General features: G+C 43.1%; 1 protein-coding gene across 1 annotated transcript; it reads right to left on the bottom strand.

Moving 5' to 3' along the window:
• Positions 1–2407: 2407 nt before the first annotated feature.
• LOC110931056 (calponin homology domain-containing protein DDB_G0272472-like) lies at positions 2408–3506 on the bottom strand. The gene is made up of 3 exons (XM_022174453.1): positions 3114–3506; positions 2843–3022; positions 2408–2764 (listed from the first exon to the last, which is right to left on the bottom strand). Exons 1-3 carry the CDS (start codon positions 3504–3506, stop codon positions 2408–2410), a joined length of 930 nt encoding a protein of 309 aa, XP_022030145.1.
• Positions 3507–16783: the final 13277 nt, after the last annotated feature.

Below are 16783 nucleotides of genomic sequence, written 5' to 3' on the forward strand. Positions count from 1 at the left end.
CGGAGGGTGGTCACGGAAAGAACCCCCATTCTCCCCGTGGCGAGTCTAACGGTGGTTGTTTTGCAGTTACTGTGAAGAGAATAAGACCTGTCACCCACGAACCGAACGAGGAGAAACCACCCCTTTTATGCAGAATCAGACCCCCTGATTAGTTGATTCCGGTCAATTAACCAGTGTTTCTTCATTGGCGCCCACCGATTTCTTAGTTTCACTCACTTCTTCTCGTTTCGATTCACTTTTTCATCTTCGTTTTTCAAATGGAAGAAACTCCGAGGAACCGTCAAACCGCCCCTCGGCCAAATTTCGCTCACAATACCCAAGTTGAAGGGATTGTGGAAGAGGCTTCAGATGACAATGAAGTGCAGTACGCTGATAATCATCCAAATGACCCTGTCACTCCAGTGATGCAGCCTGAATTCCTATAAGCTGAATTCTACCTCCTGGGGAAACCCCTATCTCCTGGTACGTCAGATCCCAAGGAGCGATAAATGCTGTATATGCACAACTCTGTGTACAAACTGCTCCTCCCACTCAATCACGAAGACCTGTATCTCGTACCCGAGCACCATCAGTACCTCGTGGTTCTCATCATGATGCACCATCATGAGTTCAGGAAGAAGAAACAGAAGTTTACTCTAGATCTCCAGCGAGATCTAAGCATACTCACCCAGAAAATCGACGAAGAGAATATCACGATGAATCTCATTCTCACGAAACCAGTCAGTGTACTCCAGGTTCGGCCCACGACGGGACACCCACACCAATGAGTACGACAGAACATACCACGAAGGGGACAGTACAAGCGTGTTTAATCGGTTGCAACCAAACTACAAAAGTTGTAAACCTCGCGCAGTTTACAATCCTGAACCTGAACACGATTATAATCTGATCTACCACCCGGCGGAGGCAGCATAAAATTCCAAGTTCATCAGCGAAATTGCTTTGGCTCCCTTGGAGAAAGCAAAACTCCCATCCAATGTTGGCAAGTTTAATGGTATGACAGACCCAGATAACCATCTTCGGGTCTTCACTAGTACAGGATTGGTGGGAGGGTGGACTTTACCGACGTGGTGTCATCTGTTCATTCAAACTCTCACAGGCGTCGCGAGACTCTGGTTCGACAACCTGCCTGTTGGGAAGATAACATCATGGGTAGACCTGGGATAAAAATTTTTAGTGCACTTCAGCCAGCAGAGGAGGTCTATCAGCGATACCGCAGATGTCATGAATATCTGGCGACGCGTTGATGAAAGTTTAGAAGATTTTATTACGCGTTACAACAATGAAGTACTCGAGATAGGAGATGTTCATGAGCACCTGATCAGAGCACAGTTTAAGTATGTCGTCCGATGTGATGACATGATAAATGTCTTGTCCGGAACGAAGGGGCTACCAAAAAGCTGGGAGAAGCTGATGGCGGCAGCTAAGGTGTACGCCCAGACTGAGAAAAACCTTAGCACTAACAGACCACCGCCGCCGCACAGTCGCCCAACAGACTTAGGCCCGAACAGCGGGAAAAAGTTTAAGAAGAATTGGCGTGACTCGAGTTCTGGAAATTATTCATATGAGGACGCGCGAGCTACCATCAACAAGCTCGTTGCGCAAAGAGAGACAAAACAAGAAAACAGAGAGAGGCAGTGGACTCCTCTGACCAAAACCCCAGCAGAGGTGCTGAGCACCGAAGACTACTAATTCAAGGCACCCCCACCGATGAAGAATAAGCATGGCCAAGACCCAAATCAATACTGTGACTATCACAAAGACAACGACCACACTACCAACAACTGTATCTTCGTCCGTACTAAAATCGAAAAGGCGCTCAAGAGCGGTGAGCTCACTCAGCTGTTGCAGAATGTGCGAAAAGAGATAAAATAAATTACTCGCGGCGAGGAGGGCCTGAGTAAAAAGGCGAAGAACTAAGCAGCATACTATAGCCTCCTCGCAGGTTGGTCAAGCTTCGTAGCTTATCAATTCGTGGCAAGGACTATAGTGTAAGTTAAGTTTCATGTAATTACCCTAATATAGACTTTGTACCATGGCCTCTGTGCCCTATCATTAATCAAAACAAAGTTTCTATTAAATCTGTGTTTATTACAAAGTGCATGCAATTCCTTTTGGTAAGCGCAAAAACATTATGGTAGATATAATACAAGCCTCATGAACGGTCAGCGATCACACACATTGCGCAAGACCTTACGTTCACACATGAGCTTTATACCACCTTTATTCGCCTTACCTAATCCAAGCAATTGTACTCATGCAAAATATTGTAAGCTAAAACACATATCATACTAATACTGGCGCACCCCATGCCTTAAAAATTACAAATATACACGACAGTGTACTAATTAAAGTTACTTGCGCGTCAACGCATTAACAAAACAGGGATCCACCCAAAACTTACAAACTAATTGTTCATACAAACACAAAAGAAAACATACGCTAGGTCTTCATCTTCATTTTCTCCATCTGGGAAGATTTCTTTCAGTTGCGCCACATGGTCCTCGGATTGTAACGCAACATTGATGAGATCCAGAACCGGGAGTTGTAAGTTATTAAATTCTGTCTTCGCATCAGCAAGGGCAACATCTGTATTAACATCATGGGTAGCGAACTTGCTAGTATTCCAGTCAACCTTCAAAGCGTTAACCACATGGTGCGAGCCTTCAGCATACCCCTGGGCATATCCATCATTTCGCGCTGCAACCAACAAGCGCGCAACCGATTTTTCTAGCTCCTCAGAATTCAGAACTGATTCAACAACCTATATAAAAAAGAAAAAGCAAATAAGGAAAAACACAAGACAGCTCCAAAGAGTTACAAAAAGAAAAAAGAAACTTACACTCGTGATCCCGCGTTCTTTCAGCCATGACATAACACTTTTCAAAGGCTTAAGTTCACTCTCCGTCGTTGCCCGCGCAGGTTCGGAAGTTTCTAACTTTTCTTCGGTTTCAGCAAGACGGCGAGAAGTTTCAGCCTTCTCAGTACGCGTAAGCTCCAAATCTTTCTTGGCAGACTCAAACTTCCACCTTAAGTTGTTCCTGCTCAGATAGCAAAGCAATAAGTTCTTCTATCTCCTTATCTCTAAGAGCAAGAGTAGCGCATGTATGTACCTCTCGTTGTTCGCTCCTTTCCCTGTGAGAGCGCGTTTCGTCCTGCGCAACTTCAGCATCAGCTTTTTCCTTCTTCAATTTCTCAATCTCCGCATCTTGTTTCTTCAACTTTTCCACCTCAGCCTTGAGATTATTGATAACATTGCGGAGATTCATCTTCTCGGCATTATCCTTCTCACATATCTTTTTCCAGTTTTTGCGTTCCTCGGAAATAAGGGCAGCTTCAGCTTCCGCCTTTCTCTTCCACCCCGCAACAGACCATTCTTCAGTTTTTCGATCATTCTCAAACTTGGCCTGATCAGCTTCTAATTTAGCCCTCAGCTGGGCAACACGGGCCTCACCCTCAGCGGCTTTCTTCTTGGACGCCTTAAAAACAGCCCACTCCTTATGCATACTATGCCACTCGCGCACTATGCGGTGCGTAGTAGATGTATAAGAAGCAGCCTCTTCATGATAGGCATGATAAGTTTGATCATAAAGGTGACCCTCCTGAAATTTAATCTCCCCAGGCGGGAAGCTTCCCTGTAACCAATCTCGACACACGCGCCAGTCTGAAAAGTATCACCTTTCTTCAGATTCCAAACAGGGACGTGAATTTCAACAGCGTTCTTTTCCGAATAAGTTCTATAATAATAATCCCCCAGAGTTTCATCTGGGCAGATAGGAGAATTTTTATCAGCATCAGAAAATGAGCCTTGGTCCTCAATAGAGACACTCTCAATATTCTCAGGCATAAAACCAGAAGCCATGGAAGGAGAAGTTGTTACAGGGATCTCTTGAGCAGATTTCCCTTTCTCCGAATCTTGAGCAACAAATTCAGGAGTTTGTGGATGACCAGCACCAATATCCACAACCTCCGGACTGGTAACTTTCTCCGCATCAACAACACCATCAGCAGATTTTTTAATCTCAAGGTTTTCTGCCCCAGCAGTCTTCCCCGCCTCATTCTCAGGAACTTCAGTATTCTTTAACTGCTCATTAGCAGAGGCGCGAGGAGGAGAGGGTGGAAGCTCCTCATTTACCACAGACGATGGCTCTGTGTGCACAGGAGAGTTTGGTTTTTCTGCAAGAACATATGAATTACAATCATTCACGACATATAAGAGGAAAACAAAGAGAAATACCTACCAAGAACAGGTTTTGCAACAAAGGCATCAAGATTGCCCCTTCTGGTAACCTTCTTCCTTCGAACCTTCTTCTCAGGCTGACCTTCAGCCTCAACATCAGCTTGTTTCCTTTTCCCCGCCTTCTTCCTCAACAAGTGTTCAGGACTCGACTCTAAGTCGATAGGATCATCCGGGTTTGACGGAGGGATGTCAGCGGTGTCCCTTGGTTCCGGTTTAGGTTTCCTCACAACTGCAGGCGCAAGACCCTCAAACGAGTCAGATACCACCACATAATCACACCAGGAGTCAGAGGAATGGCGCATACCTTTCTTCTCTCCTCCCAGATATTTGGTTTTAGAAGGTTGAGCTTTCTCCGCGTCACTCTTCATTGGTACAGCAGTAGCAGCGGGCGCACGTCTTTTCTTCTCAGGGCCTATGCCCAAGTTAGACAGCTCACCTACTATAAAACACAAAAATTGACTTATTCAAGTGCGCAAAAACAGCAAGCAAACAACATTATGATAAAAAATTACCGGCGCCAGCAACAGGTTGCGCAGCCAAATCATCATCCCGCGGAAGAACAAAGTTCCTCACAATACGGTGATACCAAAGCTCCTCATCAGGTTTTTGGGAATAGTAGCCATCTTCCCACCTTCTCTCTCAAACGCAACGACATACAAAGAAACAACTACAAAGGAGAGAAGCAAAGGTAAAAAAAAAGAGGAAACAGGGCAAACCCCAAAGCAAAGGAGAGAAGCAAAGGTAAAAAAAAGGAAACAGGGGAAACCCCGAATCTTACTTTTATTGCCCTCCATATACACCGGCTTCTCTTCCCGATTCATCCGCTAGTTCAGGCTCATGCTAGCACCAACAAGGGCTTTCTCCGGCAAAGCAATAGACGGAACGTCTTTCAAATCCTGGTACCAATTTTAATCAATGGGAGTCTGAATAGTCTCAGTGGGGACATCCTCTTTTCCCCTAAACATCATCCTTATCGGAATAACCCTTACTTTAATAAAGAAGAACTTTTGTTTCCAATCTTGAAATGATTTTGGGGGTTAAAGCAAAATCTTCTTTGCAGATGCCCTTTGCATAAAGGAATAGAATCCCTGAGAACAATGCATTTGATGGAACACTCGAAATCGAGGAACCGTCGGTTCAATGTGCATTGTACGACACACAAATTCGAAGTAACGAACCCTAACCATACCAATAGGATGCATCTGGGAGATGTGAAACTTGTAATAATCGAGAATTTCAAGAAAGAACTTCGTTGCAGGCAATTGGAAATTGCCTGCAGAGAAAAAGTCCCAAAATAAAGTTATGTACCTGGCCGGAGCATCCGCCGCCGTTTGACCCTCGTCAGGCTATCGAGCACCCCAACTTTCCAGAAATTTGAAATTCCGAATCAAACCATCAAAAGTTGCCCTGGACCACTTCAACGGTGGAAGTTCGACAGCCATTTCTTCAGAAGAGTCTTCATAATGATCTCCGGTTGACATAAGAAAGAGAAATTGCAAATTCTTTCGACAAACTGATAAGGGAGACGAAGAAGGAAACGGGCTTTTAAGAAAGGAACGATTAATGAAAATGAGCAATTGAAATCATTTATATACTCATCGCCATAAATAACCTAGATAACTACAACAACACCTTTTTCGGGGATGGCACAGTTATCCAAGCGTCAGGGGCAAGTAGGAAAGAACAACAAGACGCGAGTTCACGCGCACGTGGGAAACACGGTCAGTAACATACAACTGACAGTGATAGCCTGTCACACGTCAACAGTCATTACTGCACCTTTCCACATACCCAAAGTCAAGATTTTCAAAATCAAAATAAATGAGCAAGAGTATCTTCTACCAAAAAAGATTCTCCACTTTCACGCCAAAAAACTCTACAGCAAAAACACCTCCCTCTCAAAGTCCAGTGCTCCACTTATTTGCATAAGAACAACACTAGACTGGGGGGGACTTGAAGGGGTAAGGTCCCAAAAACCTCGCTTCAAGTACTTGGGACCATACCACAACCTCATCTTTCTAGACCTTCTTTAGACCTTGCGCGGCCGCGCACTGGTCCTACAAAGAAAACTTAGAAGGAAAACAACAGGCAGCACCTGCGCGCCAAAAGGAAGCTAACGAATCATTGCGCCGATCCCCATAACTAATAAGGATAAAAATACTAATAAGCACTCCCGCATAAATAATATCCAGACTTGGATATTATTTACTTCATCGATGCCATACAGTACGGAGTAACACAGGATTACAGCTATGCTTCTTCTAGAAGGTTCCATCGTGCATCACCAGACGGTTATAACCGTCTGGCCACGTGTCATCATCCTAGGCTCTCTTGAAGTCACGATGATGGCAAGGAATTGAAGAGAGATCTTCACTTGCCCACTTTCCACGTGGCAATACCCCAGCTGTTGATCAAAGATCGCGATCCGTGTGCTCTCACATTCGTTAAATGATTAACGGATGGAAAAATAACCGCTTACGGAATTAACACTTTCCGTAAATATTTCACCAACAAGTTTTCCCGCCCAAACTTCGGCTATAAATAGAAGGATAATTCAGGTATAATCTTCCAGTTACATTCACTTCACTTACACTTCTTCTTCTTCTTCATAAAACCTGTACTTATTCTCACACCGGAAGGTGGTCACGGAGAGAACCCCCATTCTATCCGTGGCGAGTCTAACGGTGGTTGTTTTGCAGTTACTGTGAAGAGAAGAAGACCTGTCACCCACGAACCGAACGAGGAGAAACCACCCCTTTTATGCAGAATCAGACCCCCTAGTTTAGTTGATTTCGGTCAATTAACCAATGTTTCTTCAGTTAACAAATAAAAACTACCCACTACTTAGCCTATCCACCACTAACTTACTAGAAAATTGGAAATACATAAACAATTAGTAAAGACTTGCATAGGTGGAAATCGTGGACTTGCATGGAAATCAGAAGTGCACACATCAATCCCTCCGACTCAAAACATCCTTGTCCTCAAGGATGAAACCGGGCCAAGTCTCCAGGACGCCCCACGGTGGGCGCCACTCGGTTCTCACTTTCATATTCGGATAAGTGTTAGCAATACGCCATGGCTTATCATCCATGAACACATGATAAGCAGAATAATGAGTTCGTATAATTTATTACCTTCATTAGCGAGTAGGCACTTAAATTTGGGGAAAATATAAATAAAACGCGATTCTAATAATACTAACTCCTAAATTAGGGTTTGTGATTGTAGCGGAAACATAAATGCATAGATTGTGGTGAAATTATGTCACAGAAAACAATAGATACAGAAATTGGAAGCAATTAGAGGATTGACGGAGAAAACAAATATCTGACCGTCGGTAGTTAGTGCGGATCCAGGTTGAGATCGGATTCTGATGATAAAAACTTTCCTCAAAATCAGTCACAATAACTCAAACTTACTAATGAAAAAAACTTAAACCATAATCACATATATAAACCAAAGTCGGAGAAATAAATCATATGGAAATAGAGAAATTACCACCTTAATCGGTTAAAATCTCAAACTTATTGATAAAAATAATGTTTGGAAGCAATCATCGATAAGCAACAGTGGTAGTGGTCGGCGGCTCACTTCGCACTCAACAACATGAACACTAACGGGTGCTTCTCTGCTTTCTAATAAATAACTATTATCCATTTCAGATCATGTCAAAACCCTCGAAAAATATTTACCGAGCATCTGCTCACTTATCCAAAAAAAAAAAAAAACCCTCGAAAAACATATAACAACTCAAATCATTAGATCGATTAGCATATAGATACAGAAGGACAATACGAGTAGAATAAGATGGTAGAACTTGAATAAAAAGGTAGAAATCAGCAATGAAGGATTGCTCAACTGATGCACGAATTTAATCGGAAGATCGACAGTAGTTTCGATGGGAGAGGAAAGCTGATTGAAGAATGAAATTAGGGTTTGTGTGGGGATCATAAAAGAAGCGTGTTTTAGAAGGTTTTTATAACCGGGTCACAAAATAGGTATATGGGGCTTCACTAAAGAAAAAAGCGGACCCGGAACTTTGGAGCCAAAAGTGGAATTGAGGGGCTCTAATATTGTGCCACATCAGCCCCCCCCCCCACACACATATATATATATATAATATTGCCATATATAATTGTACATCATACACTTATTCATTTACTGTATCATTACAAAAGATAACTATGACATCAACCTCTGTACAATCTGATGATTTGAAGCAGGGATTTCTTAAACAAATCGAGAAGCAAGTTTACGTAGACAAGGCTACTCTTCAAGAGTTGAAAAGGTGTTTTGATGGATTACAACTTGGATTGCTGACAAGAGACCAGGTTTTGAGAAATTTGATGGCAATGCCAACCACTTCAGTTCGTGACTTGTGTGTTTCGAGTAACATTATATTTGGTGATAGAAACTTGCAGTTCATGACAAAGCTCATGGATACACACCGAGAAGTTCAGTACTCTATGGAGTTAAAGTTAAAATTATCATCTTAAACTACCACCGTTGATATTTCAAACTTGGGCTTTATGTATCAGATTATTTATTTAAGTTGTTTGTGAGATTCAAAGAAACAGTGGCTGATTGATATGTTAAAAACATTGTATATGTTTTACAAAAATATTGAAATTTGGGATTTTTTTTGAATTAGCTATAGCTAGACAGTTTGTTGACAATCAACATCCCGCCGCAACGCGCATGTTAGCGTTAACTCGTTAAATTACAAAAAAAATAAACGATCATTTTGGCAAGACACTGGGTTTTGTTTTTTTTTTTTGGTGTAATATGCGAAACCATTTGTGTTTAGAGTTTTGGTTTTGGATACTTAAAACTTTATATTTGATGCAAATTCTCTGATGTATTTAATTTAAATTATTCAACTACTTAATTGACTAACAATGAAAAAATAATTAAAAACCTTCCTAAAGACTAACAATGTAAAAATAACTAAAAACCTTCCTAAAGATTTATTGACTGTGACAGGAGCAGTTAAACACTTTAGAAGCTGGTTATATGTTGATTACTATAAGTAAGAGCATGGTTGCAAAAGTCGCTAGGCGCTCCCTAGTCGGTCGACCGGGGAGTTGAGAGTACTCGGCCTAGGCGGAGAGTATACGGGGATTACTCGGACATGCCAAATTATAAAAAAAAATAGTTTTTGGAAATTAAATATGTTTCAAATAACATAAATTTACTAATATTTATAATAAAATACGTGAAATTGATATTCATTTTTTAATATGATAGGAATAGAAATTGTGTTTTATTTTATTTTAAGTCAAAATCGGCCTAAGTTGACCTATTAGATCCGATTTTGGCCGATGTTGACCGCATTTGATTGATTCCGAGTAATTAATCGGAGTTGAAGAAAGTCGCCTCGGCAGCCTACCTTGTAGCGACTACTCGGGGGGTACTTGGCCTTGGAGACCTTGTTTTACAACCATGAGTAAGATTACAAACTTACACAATAATTATCAAATAAAACTAGTAAAACTTTATATCTTATTGTATTTTACAAAGAAACATATTATATTATTTAACCAATCAACCCATATAATATCAGAAAGATTATATGATTTAAGATAGTATATTCGTTTTTAAAATAGTTACATGGCCTACATTATTTATTTATTTATACAAAACTAGTTGAGTGTTAATCTAATCTCATGGTTAGGGGTTTAAACAAGTCGGGTGTTACATACGTTACTTTTTCTAAAATCACAATCGAACACACTATGCAATGCTTTATACGCTAACCGTTATCGCATGTATTACGTGACTAAATGAATGCATGTTGTTTTGTGTACACATGGAATGCTGTCTACCTGCCTTAACGACGATAATACTATAGTTTGGACTCAGCACCCGTTCACACGGGGGTTGTTAAGGACAATTACTTGCATGGATTACGGTGGTAATCATGTATTGCGAACTGCCTCGGGCAGTCAACCCGCAGTCATTGGTATCGATAGATCCAAGTCGATAATTAACATGCTTCGTTTTCCTCTGTGTATGTGCTGGTTATGCGTAAACTATTTCGAACTCTATTATGCTATTATCAAACTTGTATGCTCACCTTTACATTTTATGTATTGACTTTATTTTAACGTATGTGACAGGTGCTTAAGATGCTTATCTGCTAGGAAAGCGAGGCTAGAATAAAGCTTTGGAGCCCAACAAATAGTTGTCTGTAGTGGTCAAATTATGGGTCTCTAGAAGCAGATAAACAATTGCTGTTTAATTAAATCTGAGTTGTCGGAACAGAATATTTGCCTGGATTTTATCTGTAATAATTTGTTTACCATTTGAGATACGGTATGGGACGTGTTATTTAAATTGAATAGTAATGATAATTGTTATGAAAACTTCTGGACAATCTGTTTCGCTCAGTGCCGCGCCCCGATGATTCTTGGCCAGATCTTCCAACCTTTTCACAATTACAGTTCACAGCGCCCTTGACTAAACTAATAGAAAGTCAAGGGGCTTGAAAGCTTACCTGATTATTAGAGAAAGGTTTGGAACCCTAGTTTTGGAGTTTTCAGCTCAACCTAGGTTAGCCACCGGAGGCACTAGTTTTGGAGTTTTCAGCTCAACCTAGGTTAGCCACCGGAGGCACTAGTTTTCCGACAGGTTCTTATGCCTGAAAGACATTCACAGCTAGCGAATGTATGATTCCTAGTTCGATCCAAAGGGTATAAATTCCTTACTCTATCAAGTAAGCAGCTTCGCCCCTTAGTCTCACTATGTTCAACTAAGCCACTTCGTACCTTAGAAAGGACTGGGAGCTCTAGCTCATTTCTATTTCCAGGGGACTATATCGAGAAAGATAAAGGAGTAGCGCAAGCTAGACGAGCAGAGAGAAGGTCTGTAGAGGGTTCTTAGTAATAGCTAATGTCTGCTCACGTGATTTTCCGCCATCGGTTAGGGTGTGACATATTGGTATCAGAGCCATAACTATAGGGAATTAGGCAGCTCGACCTAGTCCGGGTCGATGTCTTAGAAACCTAGACTATAGTTAGGAACCAACAGACCAAACATACATGCTATATCTCGTTATTACGCTACACTATCACCGCACTCGAATTTTCAGTAATGAGAAAGCGATTTAGTCAAGATTAGGTGTGAAAACCGCAAACTCTCGACTAAATTGCTTGATCAATGCTGTTTTATCAACTTACCAATGATCTCTTTATTATTCTTTTTCAATAACGAACGCTTGATTAACGGGGAGAATTATACCAAATCAGGAGTGAAATCCATATTTTGATGAATAATCTCCTCTATTTTACTAAAATCAAGGGGAAGTTGTCAAGCTAGGGGTGAAACCCTAACCTTGACGGCTTGTCCATGGTTCTTACCCGAAATTCTCACCAAAGTCTCGACGGACTCCAACGACCTGGACTCACAACACGGCTCAAGGGATGCGCGCCGAATGCCCAAGAATCGAGGCAGAGGCTGATCTTGAAAGTCGGAATGTGATGACGAGTCCTTGAGAATAGTCGAATCGCTTTGGGTAGTCAATGTCTTATAGCCGCAGACAATCTATTTCTCGATTTTTTTTACATGTTTTGATTCTGAGCCCGCAACTGCTGACTCTGATGGCTCGTTGATTTTATGTGTTTATATGTGTTTAACTGTTTATGTGTTTAAAATTTTGAGATTTACTCGATTTTCCTCTCACTTCGATCGACACACACAACCCGCATTGCTCTCCTATCTCAGTACGCCAACAAGTCGCTACAATAAGAACGACATTATGCTACGATATACGCTTATACTATACTAATCGATATGCTATACGCGATCGCTATATACGAACGACTCGCAAGCTTTGAATGATAGGTTTCTGTATTCTGACTACCTCTGTGATTGAATGCGTATGTGCTTCTGTGTTTCTGTGCTTCTGTGCCCTACGTGCTTACGTGCTTATGTGCTTCTGTGACTATGTGGATATGTGGTTATGTGCCTATGTGTTTATGTGATACATGCTTCAACGTGTTCCTAAGCTTTAGTAAGTAGTAGACGTGTGAGGTGAGATTCGATTTTGATGTGTTTGAGACCTACGACGATGTCTGTTGCAGACATGTCGTAATCTGGACACCGAACCCCACTTACTCGCCAAGAAAAGAGAGACAAACGTCTTGCTGCTATCATCGCCAAGCAAGTAGCAAAGGCTGTGAGCGAAGTGTATGAGAACGTCAGCAAATCATCTGACGAGTCGAGAAGTGAAGCTCCCAAAGATGCTGCCAAAGCTATTTTCAGCTTCAAACAGTTCAAGGCATTCGGACCAAAGGAATTCACTGGAGAAGATGGCCCAACAGCTATGTTTCAATGGTTTGATTCCGTCGAAGTCACTCTGCGCCAAAGCGGCTGTCCAGAAAATCTCCGTACCCTAAACGCAGCCGGCGTCTTCTAGTCTCGAGCTCTAAACTGGTGGACGGCCGAACGAAACAAACGCGGGAACGATGCAGCTTATGAGCTGACTTGGGAAGAGCTGAAAGCCATTATGATGGACGAATTCTGCCCTACCCATGAACGCCAAAAGCTGGAGGACGAGTTTTGGAACATTAAGCAGAAGGATGGAGACAACGCTGCCCTGACTGCTCGCTTTAAGCAGCTCAGCATTATCTGTCTCGATCAAGTCAAGACGCCAGAGATAGCAATCAAGAAGTACATTCGAGCTCTACCCGACTGTGTTGCCGATTTTGTTCATGCCGCGAAGACATCATCAACTGAAGAGACTTACTTGCTTGCCGCCGAGATCAACGACAAGCGAGCGAAAGCTGGTTTTTGGGATAAGCCCTCCAAGTCTCTGCATCAATCCACCACTACACCGACCGCCGACACCGCCACTGCTCAACCATCAAAGTCATCACGACGTAAGAAGAAGAACAACAACAGCAGCTCCAGCAACAAGAACTGTGCTGTCACTACCACTGCTGCACCTCTGCAAGCCGTACCGGCTCAGCAGAAGTCTCATTATTGACCAGCACCAGTTATTCATGCACCGCCAGCAAAGCGTGCATACATAGGTCCCCACCCGCTCTGCCCGACATGCTCATATCATCATCCGGTGGGTCTTGCCTGTCGTTTCTATGCTCATTGCAATTTGTACGACCATTTCACTGCCAACTGTCGCTATGGTCCCCGTAACACCGCAGCTCCTGCCACTGCGCATCAAGCCCTACTCCCAGCCTCGCAAGGCCAACACGCGGCTCAGGCACCCGCGATCAATGCTCAAGTTTGCTTTGCATGGGGTGATCCTAACCACTTTGCAAACATGTGCCCGAACAGGGTTGTGAAGCAAGAGCCCCAGCAGCAGCAGCAGCAGCCTCAGCAGTAGCAACAAGCAGCACGCGCCAGAACCTTCAACATCAATGCTCGTCAAGCCCAGGCTGACAACAACGTGGTTAATGGTACGTTCCTTGTGAATGGTAATTATGCATCGTGTTTGTTTGATACTGGAGCCGATAACTGCTTTGTGTCGTTTGAATTCGAGAAGCTTCTTAGTCGTAAGCGTTCTTACCTGCCCTCGTTATTCGAAGTTGAAGTCGTTACTGGCAGAACTGTCGCCGTTAATTCTGTTCTTCGTGATTGTACCCTCAAGCTCAACAATCACATCTTCCCAATCGACCTTATTCCGATGCAACTCGGAAGTTTTGACGTCATAATAGGCATGGACTTTCTTCGCGAAAACCATGCCGAAGTTGTGTGCTTCGATAAGATGATTCGATTCTCGCTTGCGAATGGTGATTTATTATGTGTATATGGTGAAACTGCTTCGAAGGGTCTCAAGCTCATGTCATGTGTCCAAGCTAGCAAGTATCCCCGCAAGGAATACAGAGCTTTCTTGGCTAACATCGTAGTAGCGGAGAAGGTAAAGAAAGAAATGGCGCTAGACCAGGTACCTGTTGTTCGTGAATTCCCCCACGTGTTTCCTGATGATCTTCCAGGACTTCCGCCAAGTCGTGATATCGACTTCCGTATCGACCTCATTCCTGGAGCTAACCCCGTTGCCAAAGCCCCTTATCGACTCGCGCCATCCGAAATGCGGGAACTCTCGAACCAACTCCAGGAATTACTTGAAAAAGGCTTTATTCGCCCGAGCACCTCTCCTTGGGGCGCGCCAGTCCTCTTCGTTAAAAAGAAGGATGAGTCGTTCAGGATGTGCATCGATTATCGGGAGCTGAATAAGTTAACCATCAAGAACCGCTATCCCCTACCTTGCATCGACGATTTGTTTGACCAGCTACAAGGTGCTACGTGTTTCTCGAAGATCGATCTCCGTTCAGGCTATCACCAGCTGCGTATTCAGGAAGAAGATATACCTAAAATCGCTTTTCGCACTCGTTACGACCACTATGAGTTCGTTGTTATGCCTTTTGGTTTAACCAACGCACCCGCGGTTTTCATGGATCTGATGAATCGCATGTGTAAGCCATTTCTAGACCGTTTCGTCATCGTGTTCATCGACGATGTCTTGATCTATTCCAAATCGAAAGCCGAACACGCGCAACATCTACGCTTGGTTCTCGAGTTACTCCAAGGGAATCAACTCTATTCCAAGTTCTCCAAGTGTGAATTCTGGCTGGAGGAGGTTCAGTTTTTGGGTCACATCGTTAATAGTCAAGGTATTCTTGTCGATCCCGCGAAAATTGAAGCAGTTAAGAGTTGGATTACGCCAAAGAACCCAACTGAAGTCTGTTCTTTTCTCGAACTAGCGGGTTATTATCGACGATTTATCAAAGGATTCTCGAAGATCGCTGTGCCGCTTACCGCCCTTACGCATAAAGACAAGTCTTTTGTTTGGGGAACTGAACAAGAGTCTGCCTTTCAAACCTTCAAGCATAAGCTTTGCAATGCTCCTATTCTCACATTGTCCGACTGAAACAACGACTTCATTGTCTACTGTGATGCTTCCAACCTTGGTCTCGGTTGTGTTCTCATGCAACGAGACAAGGTTATAGCTTACGCTTCTCGACAACTCAAAATCCACGAGAAGAACTATATAACCCATGATCTCGAGCTAGGCGCAGTTGTTTTTACGTTAAAGATTTGGCGACACTACCTGTATGGTACCAAGTGTACGATCTTCACCGATCATAGGAGCCTGCAACACATCTTTGATCAGAAAGAACTTAATATGCATCAACGCCGATGGTTAGAACTTCTCAACGATTACGACTGCGAGAGTCGTTATCACCCATGCAAAGCAAATGTCGTTGCCGGCGCACTTAGCAGACGGAGTTATTTGCTCAGCATTCGTAATACCCAAGCCCAACACGATCTCGAAGCCCTCATCCGCGAAGCCCAACATGCTTGTTTTAATGAACGCACCTTAAAGAAGGAGAGAATCTATAACGATGGAGCTCAGCTTGTAAGCAAATCGAATGGGATCTTCTATTTTCTGGACCGAATTTGGATCCCTAAGCGGACCGAATTGCGAAAGATTTTAATGGACGAAGCCCACAAATCCCGATATTCTATTCATCTCGGTGCCGATAAAGTGTACCAGGATCTTCGCTACAAGTACTGGTGGCAGGGCATGAAGAGGGATATCGCTCTCTACGTTGGGAAGTGCCTGACTTGTGCAAGAGTCAAAGCTGAACATCAAAGACCCTCTGACTTCATAACAAAGCTTCCGCCCACGTCATCGGGTCACGACAGCATCTGGGTTGTTGTTGATCGTTTGACCAAATCAGCCCACTTTTTGCCAATACGGGAAGACTACAAGGTAGAACGATTAGCCCGAATCTACACCGATGAGATCATTTGTAATCATGGTACGCCTCGTGACATCATCTCTGACCGTGATGCCCGGTTTACCTCACGACTGTGGGAAACGTTTCAAGCGGCTCTCGGTATGACGCTTAACTTAAGTACCGCATTCCATCCTCAAACCGACGGATAGACTGAGAGAACGATTCGTACTCTTGAGGACATGCTCCGTTCGTGTGTCATAGACTTCGGTGGTAATCGGAACAAATACCTGCCACTAGTCGAATTCTCATACAACAACAGTTATCATACCAGCATCCAGATGGCACCGTTCGAGGCTCTACATGGAAGAAAATGTCGATCGCCCATTGTGTGGCACGATATCGGTCACTCGCAACTAACCGGTCCCGAGTTACTACAAGAAACGACTGACAAAGTCCTCCAAATTCGAGACAACTTGTTGAAAGCTCGAAGTAGACAGAAAAGTTACGCCAATAGAAGACGCAAGCCCCTTGAATTTGACGTTGGCGACTACGTACTCCTAAAGGTATCACCTTGGAAGGGTGTGGTCAGATTCGGCAAGAAAGGGAAACTAGCGCCTCGATATGTTGGACCTTTTAAGATTCTGGAAAGGATCGGAAAAGTCGCCTACAGACTCGAACTACCAGAGGAACTTAGTAATGTCCACCCGTCTTTCCACGTGTCAAACCTCCGAAAGTACCTGGCTGAGCATGATTTAATTGTACCTCTCGATGACCTTCAAATAAATGAAACACTGCACTTCGGGGAAAAGCCTATCGAAATCATGGACCGCCAAACCAA

The sequence above is a fragment of the Helianthus annuus genome, chromosome 1, assembly GCF_002127325.2.
Source record: "Helianthus annuus cultivar XRQ/B chromosome 1, HanXRQr2.0-SUNRISE, whole genome shotgun sequence".
NCBI lineage: Eukaryota > Viridiplantae > Streptophyta > Magnoliopsida > Asterales > Asteraceae > Helianthus > Helianthus annuus.